The sequence below is a fragment of the Chiloscyllium punctatum genome, chromosome 38 (genome assembly GCF_047496795.1).
Source record: "Chiloscyllium punctatum isolate Juve2018m chromosome 38, sChiPun1.3, whole genome shotgun sequence".
In the NCBI taxonomy this organism is placed as follows: domain Eukaryota; kingdom Metazoa; phylum Chordata; class Chondrichthyes; order Orectolobiformes; family Hemiscylliidae; genus Chiloscyllium; species Chiloscyllium punctatum.
The window spans coordinates 1,949,771-1,970,246 of record NC_092776.1 but is presented as its reverse complement, the minus strand read 5'-3'; the positions used below and the strand labels follow the sequence as shown (position 1 = coordinate 1,970,246).

Sequence of the window (20,476 nt, the reverse complement as noted above, 5' to 3'; positions counted from 1 at the left end):
GGCACTTCACCTTTAAACTCACAGAAGGTTAGGGTTGTGGCTACCTTCTTCAAACATACTGAGGGGTTCTGGCCTGGGCCATACCACAGAACAACCCTGACCACCTCATTGGTCACTACAGACCAATCACACTCATCGCTCTGAAGCAGAAATAATCATAGGGGATTTTAAAACTCTCACCTGGCACAATTCACAAAGATAATCCAAGATCTCATTGGCTGTCCAAAGAGATGGAGCTGACCCCCTCTCATAGAGTCATAGAGTCAGAGAGATGTTCAGCACAGAATCTGACCCTTTGGTCCAACCTGTCCATGTCGACCAGATATCCCAACCCAATCTAATCCCACCTGCCAGCACCCGGCCCATATCCCTCCAAACCCTTCCTATTCATATACCCATCCAAATGCCTCTTAAATGTTGCAATTGTACCAGCCTCCACCACTTCCTCTGGCAGCTCATTCTATACACGTACCACCCTCTGCATGAAAACATTGGCCCTTAGGTCTCTTTTATATCTTTCCCCTCTCACCCTAAACCTATGCCCTCTAGTTCTAGACTCCCTGGCCCCAGGGAAAAGACTTTGCCTATTTACCCTCTCCATGCCCCTCATAACTTTGTAAACTTTCTGAACCCTTTCAAGTTTCACAACATCTTTCCGATAGGAAGGAGACCAGAATTGCACGCAATATTCCAACAGTGGCCTCACCAATGTCCTGTACAGCCACAACATGACCTCCCAACTCCTGTACTCAATACTCTGACCAATAAAGGAAAGCATACCAAACACCTTCTTCACTATCCTATCCACCTATGACTCCACTTTCAAGGAGCTATGAACCTGCACTCCAAGGTCTCTTTGTTCAACAACACTCTCTAGGACCTTACCAATAAATGTATAAGTCCTGCTAAGATTTGCTTTCCCAAAATACATTACCTCACATTTATCTGAATTAAACTCCATCTGCCACTTCTCAGCCCATTGGCCCGTCTGGTCCAGGTCCTGTTGTAATCTGAGATAACTCTCTATGCGGTCTATTAAATATTCACCAATGTGCTCTCAGACACAACACTGCCTTTCCTGGAAGATGTGGGAGGTGGGGGAGAGGGTGATGAGGAAGACGTTTTTATAATCCTCCCACAGTTACAGTCTCCCACTGAATTTGTACAGAAATGACTTGTGCTGTATTCAGGACCAAGGAGAGCCCATGGATATTATCTATCTGGACTTCAAGAAGGCCTTTGACAAGGTGCCACTCAGGAGGCTACTGGATAAGATTAAGTGCCTATTGTGATAGAGGCAAGGTGCTAGCCTGGATCGAAACTTGGCTGTCTGGCAGGATGCAGAGAGTGGGAATAAAAGGCTCTTTCTCAGGATGGCAGCCAGTGACAAGTGGTATTCCAGGAGGGTCAGGGTTGGGACCATAACTTTTCACTTTATACAGTGGCGAAGTTTGCAGATGATACAAAGGCAGGGAGACAGGTAGCATTGAGGAGGCAGGTAGGCTGCAGAAGGATTTGAGGAGAAAGTGAGGACTGCAGATGCTGGAGATCAGAGCTGAAAATGTGTTGCTGGAAAAGCGCAGCAGGTCAGGCAGCATCCAAGGAACAGGAGAAATGACGTTTCAGGCATGAGCCCTTCTTCAGGAAGGATTTGGACAGGTTAGGAGAGTGGGCAAGTGGCAGATGGAGTACAATGTGGGAAAGTGTGAGGTCATGCACTTTGGTAGGAAGAATAGAGGCCTGGACTATTTTCTAAATGGGGAGAACATTCAGAAGTCTGAAGTGCAAAGAGACTTGGGTGTTCTAGTCCAGGATTCTCTCAAGGCAAACTTGCAGGTGAGTCAGTAGTTAGGAAGACAGATGTCTTATAGTCTTATGGTCATCAGAATGAGGTTCCTTTGTCCAAGATCCATGTGGAGACATCTCGTGGTTGTCCGTGTTGGAGTGTACCATGTCCCAATGGATTGAGGGGAGTCTGGTAAACCATCATTATTGAGTGATGTGAATGCTGAGTGCTCAGATCCCCATGGGGCTATTCTGGTTCTGATATTCCTCACCCAATGGAACAGTGACCAATGGACCCAGCCACAGCAGGGGTTATTGTCTCCATGGTTACAGTGCTCCACAGGTGCAGGGAAATGGAGGAGGAACAGATACATCAGCAAACTGCTGAATGGCCTCTATAAGAAGAGGTTACAGCCGAAGGTCCCTCAGGATGTGGAGGGGAGGGGAGCAGGAGGCTCAGAGTGTGTTGTCCTCAGTGCCCTTTCCCTGGATGATGATGTGTAGTGTCAGGACAGACTGAGAATGTCCTGGGACATTGTCCCTGAGTTGTACCTGCTGCTGGCATGACACCTGAGACCTGACAGAGGAGTGACTGTCCATTTTTACTTTACTCATGGGACATGGCCGTCACTGGCTGGGCTCAGCATTTATTGCCCATCCCTAGTTACCCCTTGAGAAGGTGGTGGTGAGCTGCCTTCTTGAAGTGTTGCGGTCCACTTGCTCTGAGATGACCCACAATGCTATTCAGATGGGAATTGCTGAAGGAACAGCACTAAATTTCCAAGTCAGCATGGTGAGGGCTGGGTGGGGAATGGACAGGAGGTCTTCCATCTGCTGCCCTGGTTTTCCTGTCCCAGCCATCATCAAGGTGACAGCTGCACTGAATACAGCCAATTCCCGTGGGGACCTGTGTGGGATCTCTTAGTTCTCAACCAAAGCTGTTCCTGATGGACCATGTTGTCTTGTTTCTCTGTGACAGAGTCAGTGCTGCAGGCCAGACTGTACGATTCAGCAGCACAGCATTCCCCACTGTCCACACGTCACATTAAGGGGCAGACTCAGTTAATCCAAAAGCCTTCCATTCAGTAACTGTACTGGTACCACGACTCTGAGATCAGCAGAAATACTCTGGGAGCTGTGTGCATCTCTGTGGCCTCCCGTGTTCCTGCTGTGATTGAGGGGCAGATGCCTGAATGAGGGCATGGGGGGGGGTCACTGAGAGACAAGGGCTGTGACCCTCTGTGACCCTGGCTGATCAGCCTGTTACACTGCCCCCTGTCTCAGGACGTGTGTAGTTACAGTGCAGCCCATCCTTCCCACAGGGCCATGGGGTAGCAGACGAAAGGCCTCCTGAGGATGAGGCTCCAATGCTTGAACTGGTCTGGGAGGGTGTCCTTACAGTGTGGTGTGGGCAGAGTGTACCACGTAAACCCCAGCACAACTGGAGCAGGCACAGAGGGGACATGACAGAGGGTCGGGAGCTGGGAGAGTGGGAGGGGGGACAGGTTTCTGAGGGCATTGACTAGGAGGACCATTGGCCTCTGTATGATGGACTGTCAGACGTGACAAACCCCCCCCCCCCCCCCCCCCAGGCAGAATGTAACCAATCCCCAATCCCAGTGGGTGTGAGCTGGGAGCAGTGACCACGCATTGTCTGTAAAATTGTTGTTATACAAGAAATCCCTGTCTATTCCAAGAAGTAAATGCAGTTTCTGTTTACTTTCTTTACTTTGGTTTTCCTGTCAATCAATAAAAGTTAACATTCTTCACTGTTTGAAGGTTTGATTCACAGTACGGGATACTGCCACATAGGACCAGGATAAATTGTTACCAGTTACACTGGGCATTAGGGAAGGAGTAGCCATCCCTTAGACAAGGTTCGAATATGGGATGGCAATGAGGACAGCTTATTTGGAGCCTCATTTGTGGTGTGTCTCCCAGAGTAATCCCTGATAAGGCCCAGTAACCAGTTAATAATTCTGTACACAGCAAAGTCTGTCAATTAGCTTCAAAATTGCAAACAGGGTCCTGCAGTAATGGTATAGGATTCTGGTTTGAATACAGGGAGCTTCCCATTAGAAAATTAAAAATCACACAACACCAGGTTATGGTCCAACAGGTTAATTTGGAAGCACTGGCTTTCAGAGTGCTGCTCCTGATGACATTCCTGAACAACCACCTGAAGAAGGAGCAGCGCTCCGAAAGCTAGTGCTTCCAAGTAAACCTGTTGGACAATAACCTGGTGTTGTGTGATTTTTAACTTCGTCCAGCCCAGTCCAATGCCAACTCCTCCAAATCATCCCATCAGAACAACTGGTATGTGCCTCATCTTGGCAATGGGTTCAGGTACCCTCTCTAATCCTGCTTCCCTGCTCCTCCCCATTGACTGCCCCCTTCCCTGGAGAGAAATGAGGGGAGCTGCAAAAAACAATGGCTTCCTTTCTAGTCGGTGTCTGTGTGCCTGGAATGTACAATAATGTCTCGGCGATTACTGAAACAATGTCAGCAATGTGCCTTGCTCATCATGAGGGATAAGGGGAGAGAAACAGAGCGTACTGTCTGTGTTAATGAGCCCACACGGAACACTGAATTCACTCTCCTCCCAATCTGATGCTCCTGAGCAGGCAAACATCGTCCACTTTATGGCCCAAGAAGATGATGCTTTTCCTGATGATTTTTGTGTGACATTAGGTCAATGGTCCATGACATCTCTGAGTGGGGATCCTGGGAAATCTCACACACCCAGTCAGCATCCCCCCCCCCCACCAACTGCCCCACTCCTCTCATTGTCCTATCACAGCTGCCCACTCTGAGACCATTTCAATTTACATTTTAAAGTTTTAGCAGACTGTCCTGCTCAAACGGAGCTAAAACAGAAGACAGTATTAGCTTTTTTCTCGAATGAATGTTTTGAACACGTTCATTTACACACACAGAGTTTCACATCTGGCAGTATTACTCAGAATAATTGAAGTGGAAATTGGCTAGGAACCATTCAGAAATAGAGCCAGACTACATTACTACTGGATGTAATGAAGGATGAAAGATTCAGCTGTGTTTATAAACTAATCAATAATCAGATTCAGTAAACACGACTTGCCAATCATACATTTGCTGTCACTATATTAACTGCTTTCCCATATTTAGCAGCAAACATGTGACTTTGAATTGAAATCTCGTAAAGGCTGGCTTATTTTTAATCGATAATTTTCCTCCTATTTGATTATGTGATTTATGACGTTGAATTCCAGTGCAGAGAATTCCTGGGAGGCTGGGAGTGTATTGGTCAGGAGAGCTTGACACTGGCAACTTTGGAATCTGATCTCGCTGCTGTGTGAGGAATCAGGAACAGCAGCTGCTCCCAGGCTGATCCTGCACCTACTGGGTGACTGATATCATTCCAGACGCATCGGCTGTACTCTGTACGTACATGTCCTCAGTCTGGTCTCTGTCAATTGCACTGACACAGAGACAGCTTGGCCTAGCAGCATGATCGCAGTGACCCATTGGATTCAATCCCTTTGAACTGGTTCGTTGCACGCCTCCTCTTAACGCACCCGGTTTCCCGCCTGTTTCTTTGGAGACACTCGTCAAGTGAGTGAATAAGGTTGGCGGAAAAGTTTGTTGGCGAGTCGGAGGATTTGGGAGCAGGACTTGGTTACACCAGCTTTGAGTGCGTCAGCCGTGTACACTGACTCCTTTAAAGTGATAGGTTCGAGGGCAGGAGTCACTCAGTGCTGCTGGTGGGAGTAGACGCTGCTTGCTCTGAAGACTGGGGGCTAGACAGCAGCTGGTTGTTACCATGAAGAAGCACAGCAGGGACTTTGGCACCAAGAAACCCGCTGAGAAGGGAGCAGGTGACATGGCTACCCACACACCAGGCTCTGGCCCAGCAGGAGGAGAGGCCCAGATCGTAACAAGGTAACCTGAACAAAAACCGTACAAAATAATGTCTTTTCATAATGTGAGAAGTGCACAAAATATCCAGAGCTTTACTCCCTAAAAGCTGAGAAGACAAGGAGTGTGCAACTGTGGAACGCTGTCAGTTTGATGGCACCCGGTTCCACAAATAATGTACATGGGATGGGTGGTGGGGGCAGTGGGGATGATGCGTGTGTGGGGGAGGGGTGTGTGAGAGGGAGAGGGGTGTGTGTGGGGGAGGGTGTGTGTGAGGGAGGGGTGTGTGAGGGAGGGAGTGTGGGGGAGGGTGTGTGTGTAATTGAGGGTGTGTGAGGGGGAGGGGTGTGTGTAGTTGAGGGTGTGTGTGGGGGAGGGTGTCGCAGAGATAGAATAGAAATTCCCTCCGAGTGCCTGTGCCAGTGAACGCCGGGAGCAGAGAGAGGTGAGGTCAGTGCCCATTTGGAAACCCTGATGGATATTCCAGAAATGCTGCCAATCTTTACAAGTTGAACCCATTTTGCAGCTGAGGGTTTTAGGTGATATATAAATTCAGGCAGAGCCCAGTGAAATCTCCTGTCAGGGCATTTTTACAATGTTCCACACTGACAGCAAAAGGATGCAGAGACAGAAATTGTTGCAGAGTTTGTGTTAAATCAAGTAGTTTGTGTTACATTTAGAATATGGAAAATAAAAAGCATCGAAAAACTGAAACTCTGACACTTAGAATTTGATATTGCACCTTTGTTACGGATTTGCCTTTTGGGAAACTTATCAATTACTGTGCGCTCACCCACACTCAGCTCCACAGGAAGAAACCAATTCTTTCAATTAGAAAACATCCTTCTTGCTTCTCCTTAGTTATTATAATTTCTTGTATCAACTCAGTTATAAATTACAACATTTAAAAATAGTTCTGCCAGTCCACTGCATATAGTGACGTGCCACTGCAATATCCATTCTTAAATGTCTTCTATGTAAGTGACCATGTTAAAATTCATAAGACAGAAACTCTTTCCAAATTAACTCATATTTTAGAGAAAAGCGAAAGATAATTCCTGGATAATTAACACGAGATGACAGAATTATATTGTCAGCTGCTTGTAAATAACTGAAGTCATTCAGCAATAATCATATTAAAATAACTCAGAAAGTTTTAATCAATCTCTTTGAATAATGAACAACCACATCCGCAGACACACACACACACACACAGACATAGATACACACACACAGACACATATATACACACACGCACACACACACACAGACAACAGACACATATACACACACACACACGCACACAGACACAAAAATACACATACAGACACATATATATACACACAGACACATACACACACACACACAGACACACAGACACATATACACAGACACATATACACACAGACACACACACAGACACACACACACAGACACATATACGCACACAGACACAGACACATACACACACACATGCACACAGACACATACACACACAGACACAGACACATACATACACACACACATGCACACATGACTCTAAACCCAAAAAAGGGACTTTTGAAAAAAAGGAATAAACAAGAAAAATAGCAATTGCACTTTCCAAGTTTTGTTTTGGCTCAGCAGCACTGTGGGATATGATGTCAGTGTGAAAGATGCTAGATAAACCACATGGTAGATCAAATCAGCTCCTGAAAAGTGGAATAATAATCTGATGATGTTTTTAGTTTTGCTATCCATTTGTTACTCCTGGGTCTAAGGGTAAATGTCAATGCTCCTTGTTGATTGGTCAGCTTTGATTATGTGGATCCAGAAAATGAGAAACGAGGAGTTCTGACCATGAGTACTAATGCACTTGTATTGCAAGCAGGAGTAGTGCAGAGTTGTTCCTGTCCTTACCTGGACCTTTAGTTTGTGATCTCTGACAGGCAGGGAGTTCAGTGAAATCATTCCCAGCCACACAGTGAGCAGAGGGAAAGGACAGGACTGAGACTTAACTTCATGCAATCAATGACACAGAGGTATCGACAGGCACTTGTGGATAGACCCAAGGCCTGCAGAAGGAATAAGGGAATTACAAATTCAGGGGAAGTTGAGATTCTGGATGGATGATCCCAAAGCAAAAGCTTTATTTAAACTGCTGCTGATCACAGAGCTCCCCTTGCTCGTTAAACTTTAAAATGCGGCCCGCTGTCAAGGCTGCCGGTGTGTGGCTCCTTATAAAATAAAAATCAGACATGAATTGTTGGATGTGATACAAATTCAATGGAAAAGGAACTTCAGCTATTCAGTCATTTTAAACTAGTAAGCTTGTTCATGAACTATAATGAGGTTTTGATGTAAAACAAAGTGCAGCACTGCATAAAAATAAAAAAGAAAGAATCAGCCAAGTTCAAGAAGCAATTCAATTTAATTTATGTGACTACATTTCAATATTTAATTGATAAGTTTAATTTAGGTGTGATCATGTATCTGACAAATGATGATCAAAACTGAATATATATGGTTACAATGTATTTTTTTAAAGAAAAAAAGACTTGCATTTATGTATAATTTAACAAATTTAACTTAATATTATGAATCTTAAAAAGTAATTTCAAGATTTCAAATCAAACTAATATGGTTGAGCAGATGTATAAGAATTTGGGATTAAAAATCAGGTTTGAGGTTTTGAACTTATCAAAGTTTGATTTGTAAGCAACACATTTTGTAACAGGGCTGTCTTCTGAAACTGTGTGGAATAGTTTAGTCCTCCTGATACATACAGTTACTTCAAAGCTGTTTAGGTATTTCTTTCTTATTTTGATACATGTTTATGTAACAATACAATGTACTTACACAAGCTGCAATTTATTTGTGTCAGTAATGAGGACCCAGGGCTGTATAAACCAGTCAGGTTTTGTTGCTGGAATAAAATCTGTTGGCAAAACAAGGAAAGACAGAGAGCTATCGGCTGTGTTGTTAATGTCGTTAGCTACCTTCAAAGTTTAGTCGCAGTGAGTTTGGAAGCTGGTTATGGTGTTAGTTTAGAAAAGACATACTTTACAAATTCCTTCAAAAGGAACATTGGTAGAGTCTCTCAAAATTCTTTTCAAGGCTAAATCTTCATTTGTGTTTTTCTTATCACTTGTCTGCAAAGTACTGCGAGATCTTTCTGTCTGAGAGGGTTGTGAGCGAGTTCTCATTGTATGTGGAAATGAGACAGTTTCTGTCCCCAAATGAAGCATTTTTTCGCACAGAAATTCCCGGAAAGAGTGAGACTCATCCATTGAGTTGGTGTTGCCAATAGCTGCAGGTTTGTTGACATGAAATATGCAGCAAAGGAACAGATTTGTGCGTTCATCAGCAAAAACAACAATTTGTGCAAGTCCCACATCTGCCTGTGTTTACACACCTGTAGGTCACTGTCATTAATAAAGACATATATATGGCCAGGAAAGAAGGACAAGCCATTTCAAAAATGGGTGGACTTAACGTAAACATTTTCCAGTTGATGGAAATGAGCTCTGGCATGTGTCTGTCAGCACAAGTTCTGTTGTAGCTACAACTGCCCTGTGTCACAATGAAACAATGCCCTGTGCTTTGTCTGTGTTTACTGAATAACCTGATTCAGGAAGTGGACGTACCATTGGAACACAAGGTAAATCACCTCACTTTAGACTCAACTTCTGGTAACTGGGAATGTGAAGAAATGATCATTAGAGTGAATTAGTGTGTGGATGTGAAATGCCCACCTCCCTCTCCCCATGTCAATGTGTAACAAAGTTTAAACTGTGGCAACTTACAGGTAAAGATACAGTTACTGGCAAATCATTAAAAAAAAATCAAATGAAGGCTGTAAATTGTGCATTATGCATCTCCTGCAATTCCAAATGAAGCCAACTTCATTTAGATTTCAATATGTTTTGTTACTTTTGAGAAGGCTGCACCAGTTTGGAACGTACCCAAAATGAATCTGAAAAGACAAATCCGCTGAAAGTATATATTCAAAATGTCAGAGTCATTTGCCGCGATAGATCTTTTTGTGAATCTTGGCTAAGGTCCTACATATAAACCACCATTTTGTGAAATTAGTGTTTATTTTGTTGATGAATTCTGTGTCTTTCCTTTGAGCTGTCAAACTGGTAAATGCTATTCATCTAATCCCAAGCCCAAAATATTGAAAGAATATCAGAAATATGTAGTTGATTGTAATGTCTATTCTCGTGATGATAATTCTAACAAATAACATGCAGGAGCTTCATTAGGTCTGCTCATTGCTGTCATGTGGATTAATGCTCCAGTATAATCAATAACATTTAGGAAAGAGTTAACACTGCACTGCAAAACCTACAACCCCAGAGATTATTCTCCTTTAATTGGCTAATATTGCCCATTGGCCTTTATTTACAGTTGAATGTGTGTCTGTCTGCAGTGGGTCATGTTTTTATAACATTGACAGGGAGGAAACTCAAGCCTTCGAACCTCAGTCCATTCAACATCAAGAATTCTAGTTTCCATCACATCACATTATTCCATGTGTTTCTGTACATTCTTTAATCTTCACATTTCAAATAATGCCTTTGTGACAATATATACAGGCCATCGCATTGCCAAATTGGGAAGTGAGATGAACAATGCTACAAAGTGTTAGGCTGTGCCATGGAGTATATTTCTGTACCTCCCGGAATGATATCTGGAAAAGCCTTTGTTGCAGTAATTTGGACATTTGGTGCAGCAGCCATCTCAGTCAAACTGGGTGTGAAGAATTAGCAGATGAAAATTTGATTGAGGTAAATATTAAATTTTTAATGATTGCAGCCGCCAACTTGTTGGGACTCAAGGTGATGAAGAGTTTCTGATTTGGCTGGTCATTAACATACTGTTAATTTGAGCTGTTACCATCTTGCACTGCTGGGAATTACCAACCCAAAGGCACAGAATAAAAAATGCCTGAAAGGTTCTTTCCTCTTTTTAAAGTTGCAGGATTGTTTTAATAACGTCATACATCAAAACTGGACTAGGGCTCCCCTCTTCCCATTTTCCATTAGGATTTAAAGCCAAGGCATTAATACTGACATGATATCAATAAGACTCACTGAGAATGTCACTTATCCAGTAGTCGAGTAATCATTAACATATGTTAATGACTGATTTATCCACAAACTTACGTGATGAACATTTTTATAAATTGTGTGTCCAGAAAATCCTCAAAAAGTTTATTTCTATGTATCAACTTTGATTTTAACTGAAACGTCAATGATTAACATTTATATCCAGACGAATTCATACTGGTAAAAACAATGACTGCAGATGCTGGAAACCAGATTCTGGATTAGTGGTGCTGGAAGAGCACAGCAGTTCAGGCAGCATCCAAGTAGCTTCGAAATCGACATTTCGGGCAAAAGCCCTTCATCATGTTCACCATTCACTTCCTTCAATGTATCAGAGTAACAAAAAGTCAAGGAAGTCAAAAGAAATATGCTTTTATAAAAATGTATTCAGCTCTTCAGTGTAGGTTACTTTTCTTAACAAAATGTTTCATATATTACAGGTTTATGGGTTCTTTAGATACAGTATTTATTCCAAATCTAATTCCAGGCTGTGTTAAAACTGCTTGAATCTGTCTTGAAATGTTGCTACACTTTTGATAAATGCGCAATGGGTATTTATTCTTGATCACACACATGGGAACCGCACAGCGAATTACGATGTGAGCTATTCTCTTTCCTAGCAAAACTGATATTGCATTCCAGATCTCATGAAAAGAGAAAGGTCAGAATGAGAACATGTGCACACGTAGATTAGAGACCATGAATACACTTCAACAGGATTATAATTACACATGCTTTGTCAATGATAAGAAAAAATGACAAGGTCTCTTGTATAAAATCAGAAATCTTCTGTTAATCTTTGCTAAAAGTCATGTTAGATGTTTGAAACTTGTTCCAGAAGAAATTGCTGATATTATTGTCAACCATAACTTAGATTAATGAGTGAGTGAATATAGATTAGTGAGTGAGTGAGTGGGTCAGTGAGTGAGGAGTGAGTGAGTGCCAAGTCTCACTCTTTATTTACACTGCACTCCAGAAAAAAACAATGGAAGATTCGGCCCCTGTAAATCTTGTTGTTTATTTATATTCAAAATGTGCCTGTACAAAAACGCAGGCACATGCCATGCATCTGTGTTAATGTGAACGCAAACCTGTGTGTGTATATCATGTGTATATATATATATCAGAGTATATGTGCATGCAGATGTATTTATAAATGTATACCTTCATGCTTGAATGTTTAAAGAAACAGTATTCACATTGTTGCATGTAAAATGTAAGCTTTTGTATGGGTGAGTGGAGATGTCGGGATATGTGTTTGTGACTCTGAGAGTTCAAGCACACCCCCCAGTATATGAAAAACAATATGGACTAAATTCTATTCTCATTGTGCTGAAAAGAGAACCTATAAATAACCAAATCATTATCATGTGGCCTTAATCGTTTTAGATTTTAATTCTGTGAGTACCGTACACACTGCTAATTCAAATGATCTTTCAGAGTTTTTGAAGGTTTTGGAGATGGCATAGTTGGTATTTGTTGTAGAGTGAGTGAGCACTGAGTTAGGGAATGAGACTAGATTTGTAATGAATGTGTATCAGTGAAACACAAGTTGGTAGGTTTATAAATGGCTTTGAAATTTGCTTTTCTGGTGAAGCAAACCTTGCCACATTGATCTGTAAACCTGGGGTTTGCTGTCGCAATGTTGTTGAAGAAACTGCACAGTTTGCAGATCAAATCACTGTTGAACTGAGCCTTCACATTTAATATGCTGTGTCCTCAACACCAGATTTATTGCTGCCCAAAAGTTATCAGTCAGCAAGTTTTTAGATTTCTCTGCCTTGCTGTCCGCGGTGCACCCCGAATACCACACTCAGAGAGCAAATGTTTCAAAAATAGAAGACTTGCTTGTCCTTACACTCTTCGTGGTGACATATCGTCAGGGATCTTGTGCAACGTGCCCGACATAACCCGCTGTGTATGTCTTTTCAGAATTAAACCGTTTCTAAGATTTGTTGGTCTGCGCGTTATTACAGAATACCGTGATGCCTGAAACTAATTCACTGTGAATTTTCAAACTCTTGTCAGTCTGGAAGTCTCCATTATTCTCCTGCCAACAAAACCCTCTGTTTTGTCTGTCAAAAATATGATTTCACAGTAAACTGGAAAAGCGATAATATACTTTTTAAAGATCCTGTAGAATTCAAGTTACCAAATGAGCAAATTAATTGTAATGAGATATCTTCTACTAAATGTGTTATTTGAAAATGTTCACAGTCTCAGTTAAGTAGCTTAAATTTACATTGACAACGAACTCAGTCCAGGGCCCAATCGTTGTAATTAATTAAAATGAGACATTTTAAGTCTGTATGTTCCACTGAGAGTAGAAACATAATCCATTTCTTTCCAGAAATTACTTTTTGCAAATTTTTTTCACAGTAGAATGGAATTTTAATTTAGATGATAAGCAGAACAGAGATTCTCAAAGCTAATGTTCTCAAATTCGCCAAGAATATTAAAGACATTTTATGAACATAAGGTGTAATAAAGCAAAAGACCATTTTAATGCAAAAACCTTTGAAAGATTGCTGTTGTAAATGCAATTGAGTTTAGCTCATGGTCACAAGGGGGGAAGGATTGAAGTAGAAAATTAAATGTAGACGCTGTTTCTTGTTGATTGAGTCGGTCAGTACTCTTAGCTCACAAGAATTCACAGAATTCCTGCAAAAGTCGGCAATTATCTCAGTACAAAGTGGCTAAAGGGGATGGTCAGAACTGACTTGGAAAGGACATTTTCTCATGTGGGACAACTTCAAATGAGAAGTCACAGATTTAGATTAAGGGACAGCTGATTTATAACAGAGAAGAGGAGAAATTAGTTCTTTGAAAGGACTGTGAATCTGTGGAATTCAGTCCTCCAGAGTGCGGTGGACAGTGAATGTATTTAAGGAGGAGATCGACAGGCTTTTAATTAGTAACGGGGTTGAAAAGCTATGGAGAGTGGGCAGGAGAGTGGAGTTGAGGCCGAGATGAGATCAGCCATGATGGTGTTAAATGACAGAGCAGGCTGGAGGAGCTTAATGGCCTCTTCCTGGTTCTATCTTCTTATGATCTAAAAGAACTGTTAACTTATTGTGATAGAAAATGATGTGCAAGAATTTAAAAACATCGTTACACCAAATGAAAAGCAGCTCTGGCTTTGTGTTTAGCACATTACACTGAATCAAAACTAATCTTCTACTAGGAACAAAGACGTCCACACGTCCTCACTTGTAAATCAATGAATATATGCTCATGTCGTCCAGTATGTATGTCGTCATGTATTGGTGTATGTACACACTAGGTCAGTCCATGCTGTGACATTTCTTGTGGAAGGGTGAGTACACACGGTTGTTGGGAGGAATTTATTTTGAGTGTGAGCAGTGGATCACGCTTTCCCTGCTCCAGAGACGGGAACAAGATTGAAACCATCCCGATAAAATATATATGTGGTTACGCTTGTCATTAAATTGTTAAAGAGAAACACACTATCCCACTTTCCCAGTGAATTGCTGGACCCCCCTTTGTCCTTGATCCTTCCTCATCTTACTGACGAATTTGAGCTTATCGTGTTTTTTCCCTAGTAATTTCTGAATAAATATGCATCACATGCACATATGTTGCTTAGCTTTACAAATTAATTATTTCTGGATGAGGAAAAAATAACTTGAGAGACTTTTTTTCCTCTTTCCTGAGGGTGGTGTCTGCCTTAGGAACTTTACTGGTGTTGTTTAAAATTACAGAGAAAGTTTGTTTAGTGGGGTCAGCATTTCTTGCTGGATCTGTGTGAGGTCTTAGCAATGGTGTCTGGTAATTACTCAGGACGCAAAAGAAATGCTGTGTCTGCAAACCCGCGAGCTGTGCTCTTTGGAGTGAGTCTTCGAGATCGAATTAATCTCCTGTACCACTACCGCCCGCTCCCCCACCCCCTCCCCACCCCTCCTCTTCGATGGGTTGATCTGACGATGGGAGGACAGCGCCGTGTCCTTATAAAGTAGAGAATGTGTTCCTTCATAAGGTTGGTCTGCCCACCGTGTTTGGCTGAGCCAGCGAATATGATTTGACTGCTGCCATTTTCCTCCTTGACCTCCCTCTCCAGTTTCTGGATGAATAACCAAATGTCTGAATGAAGCCAGTTTCTCAGAGTTGTTTATCACGGGCAGTTGTTCTGTCGTGTGTGATTAATCGCCCTGAATTCTCTAGGCTTTGTCAATAAATAATTTAAATTGGTAACATCATTTTGATTGAACATTTGGGTCAACCTTTAACCGATCTACACAAACCATACAGTCATCAAATGACTGTGGAGCCACTGTGTATGAACAGTTGGAGATTCTAGTTACTGCCGTGATGTTTTCTAATTGCACAACTGATGGTGAATGGTGTTACAATAGGAGAGACCCAGATGGTTTAATCTAAAACATTAATCAGAAAAGAATTGTAGGCCCTCAGGTTACCGGAGGATGTCCTGAGGCTTTTTAAAGTCACTGAAGAGTTTTTGAAATGTAGCACCTGTTATCATTAAGGAAATGGAGCAGCCAATTTGTACACAGCAAGCTCCCATAAACAGCAATGTTGTTTAACAATGGATAATCAGTCCCTAGTGATGTTAATAGGGAATCAATATTGCCCAAGATATATGGAGAGTCCCCCTTTTTCTTTTTCAAATAGTGCCAGGATTATTTCTCCCTCCATCTGAAAGGACAGATGAGGTCTCGGTTTACTGTCTCACTGTAAAGACGGTGACAGTGCTACAGCCCCTCAGCTCTGCACTGGGTTCTCAGCTGGAATTCTGTGCTGCAGTGAGACCTGGACCGTCATTCTTCGGACTCAAGAGCAGAGCATTGTCACTGAACGATGGCTGGTACCACTGGACACTCATTGTGGAATATATTTCGTCTGCATATTCTGTGTTGGTTAAAGCAGGAGTCCTGCAAATGCTTACCAAATCCCCAGGTCAGCGAGTGGCAAATCAGCCAAATCTTTGCTGTCCAGGACAAGGTCTGGATAGACACTGCCCACTCCTTCAATGGAAATTCGATTATCTTGTGTGATACAGTAATACGTACCATAAACTTTCGATGGAAAGAATGATATTATTTCATCAGAGAGAAGGTTCACTAGGATGGTCCCTGGTATGAAGGGATTGTCTTCTGAGCAAATATTAAATAGTTTAGACTCTACTCCATGGGGTTTGGAAGAATGAAACAGATTGGATTGTCGAGGGTCAATGCTGAGAGGGTGCTCCTCCTCATGGGAGGGTCTAGGGCCAGAGGGCACAGTCTCAGAATAAAGAGGCACCAGTTTAAGACAGAGATGAGGAGGAATTTCTTCTCTCAGAGGGTTGTCATAGAGTCATCGAGATGAACAGCATGGAAACAGACCCTTCGGTCCAACCCGGCCATGCCGACCAGATATCCCAACCCAATCTAGTCCCACCTGCCAGTACCTGGTCCATATCCCTCCAAACCCTTCCTATTCATATACCCATCCAAATGCCTCTTAAATGTTGCAATTGTACCAGCCTCCACCACATCCTCTGGCAGCTCATTCCATACATGTACCACCCTCTGGGTGAAAAGTTCCCCCATTGGTCTCTTTCATATATTTCCCCTCTCACCCGAAACCTACGCCCTCTAGTTCTGGACTCCCCCACCCCAGGGAAAAGACGTTGTCTATTTACCCTATCCATGCCCCTCATAATTTTGTAAACCTCTATAAGGTCACCCCTCAGCCTCCGACACTCCAGGGAAAACAGCCCCAGCCTGTTCAGCCTCTCCCTGTAGCTCAAATCCTCCAACCCTGACAACATCCTTGTCAATCTTTTCATAACCCTTTCAAGTTTCACAACATCTTTCCGATAGGAAGGAGACCAGAATTGCACACAATATTCCAACAGTGGTCTAACCAATGTCCTGTACAGCCGCAACATGACCTCCCAACTCCTGCACTCAATATTCTGAGCAATAAAGAAAAGCATACCAAACGCCTTCTTTACTATCCTATCTATCTGTGACTCCACTTTCAAGGAGCTATGAACCTGCACTCTAAGGTCTCCTAGTTCTGCAACACTCACTAGGACCTTACCATTAAGTGTATAAGTCCTGCTAAGATTTGCTTTCCCAAAATGCAGCACCTCACATTTATCTGAATTAAACTCCATCTGCCACTTCTCAGTTCATTGGCCCATCTGGTCCAGATCCTGTTTTATTCTGAGGTAACCCTCTTCGCTGTCCGCTACACCTCCAATTTTGGTGTCATTTGCAAACTTACTACCTCTTATGCTCACATTCAAGTCATTTACGTAAATTGGCCTTTCTCCAATTTAGAACTTCAACTTTTAGATCTGGTCTATCCTTTTCCATTATTATTTAAAATCTAATAGAATTATGGTCGCTGGCCCCAAAGTGCTCCCCCACTGACACCTCAGTCACCTGTCCTGCCTTATTTCCCAAGAGTAGGTCAAGTTTTGCACCTTCTCTAGTAGGTACATTCACATACTGAATCAGAAAATTATCATGTACACACTTAACAAATTCATCTCCATCTAAACCCTTAACACTATGGCAGTCCCAGTCTATGTTTGAAATGTTAAAATCCCCTACCATAACTACCCTATTATTCTTACAGATAGCTGAGATCTCCTTACAAGTTTGTTTCTCAATTTCCCTCTGACTATTAGGGGGTCTATAATACAATCCCAATAAGGTGATCACCCCTTTCTTATTTCTCAGTTCCACCCAAATAACTTCCCTGGATGTATTTCCAGGAATATCCTCCCTCAGCACAGCTGTCATGCTGTGAGCCTTTGGAACTCCTTGTAACAGAGGTCTGTGTGTGGAGGGGCAGAATCCTTGTGGATATTTAAGGCTGAGATAGATTTTTGATCAGTCAGGGAATCGAAGGTTACAGGGAAAGGGCAGGAAAGTGGATGTGAGGAATGTCGGATCAGCCATGATTGTATTAAACAGCAAAACATGCTCAAGGGGCTGAATGGCCTTCTCCTGTTCCTGTATAGAAATGCAGGAGGTGTGGGATGCTTGGGAGGGACAGGTGTATTGTCCCTGTAGTGTTCATTGAGGGCTTTCCTCACATCATGATGAAGTTTAAACCCAACTCTGATTAATTGTGAGGATTAACCAATAGCCCAAGGTAATGGAATGAGACATTGATTTGTCACTCAGTTCCTGTGGCTTGTTGCAGTTGTTTGAACTCCCTCGCTGGTTTGGATGTACCTGAGCAGGGAAGCAGTCAGGGTCACAGCCAGCTCTGCTGAACCCTACTCATCACCACGTTTCATTTGGAGAATCCTGGTGTCTCAGGGGCTTCAACAAGCAGCACTCTCTAATGGAATTGTACATCCAGACACAATCTTTTGGAGAAACGTTTCAAGCTCTGTCTCCATGGTGTGTGCTGGGAAATGAGAGTAACTGGAAATTGACCCAGAATCATCTCACTGTTGACATGAGGGTCACTGGTCTGTAAAACGTCTGAGCAATGAGTTTTAGCTTAAATGGTACAATGAACCATTTAAACTCAATAAATAAATACTCCTGACCGTGACAAAGAACAATCCAGCTTTTATCATGAGTTCTTGATCAAAGTGCGTTTTTTAAAGAAATCTTTTGTCTGACTTACCATTCAGACAATGAGCTGGCAGAAACATTTTATGTTTCTATATCCCAAAGCTTTTCATTTCCTTCTGTAAAAAAAAGCACACAAAATCCATTCAAAGGTTCTTCTACTGAAAAGTTTCTTTCCAACGGATTCATTTTATTTTATTTTTCAAAAGAGTGTTTGAAGCTCTTCATGGACAATTACCTGCTTTGAAATGCAATAATCATTCTGATGAGAAACTGTTTCCCTCACTGGGACATTCCACAACAAAGCAGCATAACCTTAAACTTCCAGCTATTCAGGGTGACAGAAATCAACAACTTTCTCCTTCAAAAACTGTTGAGGCTGGAAGTCAATAAATTTCAAAATGAGATTGATTTGCATTAGCGCTAGTATAAAGCAGGAGTCCAAACCTAGAGCACAGAACATAAAACAGAGTACAGCACAGAACAGGCCCTTTGGCCCACGATTTTGTGCCAAGGAGTAATCCTAATGTGAAATAAAATAATTTAACTTACGCACCCCTCAATTCACTGCTGTCCATGTGCATGTCCAGCAATTTTTCTATCTTGAGGGATTTCCTTGAGGTTTTTCTGAGGACGACTGTTTGATTTTTGGAGATTACTGTTTAAATTATATTTGACACACATAGAAATAGAATCAGAATATTTCATTAACACCATCAAGAATGATCTGATTTCCATTAACCTGAAGCTGAACACACACAAGGACAGCATTCTTTTCTTATTTAAATCAGTACAAGGCAATGGCACAGACTGGCAAAAGTATTCTTTTTGACAATAACTGACACACACGTGAAAAGACAACATCGTAAAGAACAACTTCCATCGACTGGTGAGATCATAGTTAATGTATTTTCACATACACACACAGAGCTGGAATGTTTTAATCAGGCTGTTAAAATCTCAAATCTCAATCGCAGATTTAAATTTACCAGTTGACAAAGTTCTTTACTGTAGGAATCACTACACACACACACACACTCTCGCACTTTCTCACACTCACAACCCCCACCCCAGACACACACACAGACAGACAAAGACCCACATGCACACATATATTTTGTGGGGTGAATTTGTACTTGCAGAGTTACACTGCACTTTGCTCAAAAACTGCATACATTCATGTAGAACTCTGAGCTCAAAAACTGCATGAATTTATGTAAAACTCTGTTATCTCACTTTTTAGATTAGAATCAATTTAAATATCAGGTCATAGACAGAGAACACAGGGGGCCAACACCTTCAACATATTATCTCGCTATCACCATTGTTAACAGCTAACCCGAGAATGCAACTTTAAAAAAAAGGGTTTTGTGATTTACACATGAAAGAAGTGAAACTATCACTGTATTCTAACAGATGAAAGGCTTAACAGACAATCAATTTTTCAATGTATAATTTCAGTTACATCACACTGCAAATTTTTGCTATAAATTCTGTTAGGATCGAGCCCTCCACTATCACCTGATGAAGGAGCATCGCTCCAAAAGCTAGTGTGCTTCCAATTAAACCTGTTGGACTATAACCTGATGTTGTGTGATTTTTATTTTATTCAAGTATAGTAGCTTTTGAAATTCCATAGCCATAAATTAGAGATTCCACATGCATTTGTAAGGAATTTATTACTCCAGTGATTTAGGGTTTTCCTCGATCAGCTTTGTGAGTATTTATTTGATGAGAGATTAAAAACCTTTCTTCTTCCTTTGAAGTCTCCCTTTTCCCCACTTCGCAAACCACCCTCTCCCTCCTCATTCTCCAGCTCCTCTTGAAGTCCCTTATCCACCCCAATCCTCTCGCGTCTCTTTAAGCCCCTTTGTAACTACCTTCCCCCTCTTTTGCAGCTGCCTCCTACCCCATTCTGTTTCCTCCTCTGATTGATGACACTAGTTTGTGACTGAGTTTGAATTTCACAAACAAGACCTCTCGTTAGTCAGTTGTTGCTTATGTTTGATAACAATACCACACGCCAGCATTGACCCGTTCGGTCAGACATTTGCATCAGCACAAAGACTGGCTCGTTGTTCCTGATTCCAAACTTTGTATCAATGAGATGGGGGGGTTGAAATGTTGGAGTGGGTGAAG

General features: G+C 42.0%; 1 protein-coding gene across 2 annotated transcripts in view; it reads left to right on the top strand.

Moving 5' to 3' along the window:
* Positions 1 to 5,204: 5,204 nt before the first annotated feature.
* rbm20 (RNA binding motif protein 20) overlaps positions 5,205 to 20,476 on the top strand; it is a 246,384-nt gene continuing 231,112 nt past the window's right edge. For both annotated transcript variants that reach the window (XM_072557042.1, XM_072557041.1), the window contains exon 1: positions 5,205 to 5,706. In XM_072557042.1, the coding sequence (XP_072413143.1) occupies positions 5,588 to 5,706 (119 nt within the window). In that variant the 5' untranslated portion in view covers positions 5,205 to 5,587. The remainder of the gene's footprint in view (positions 5,707 to 20,476) is intronic.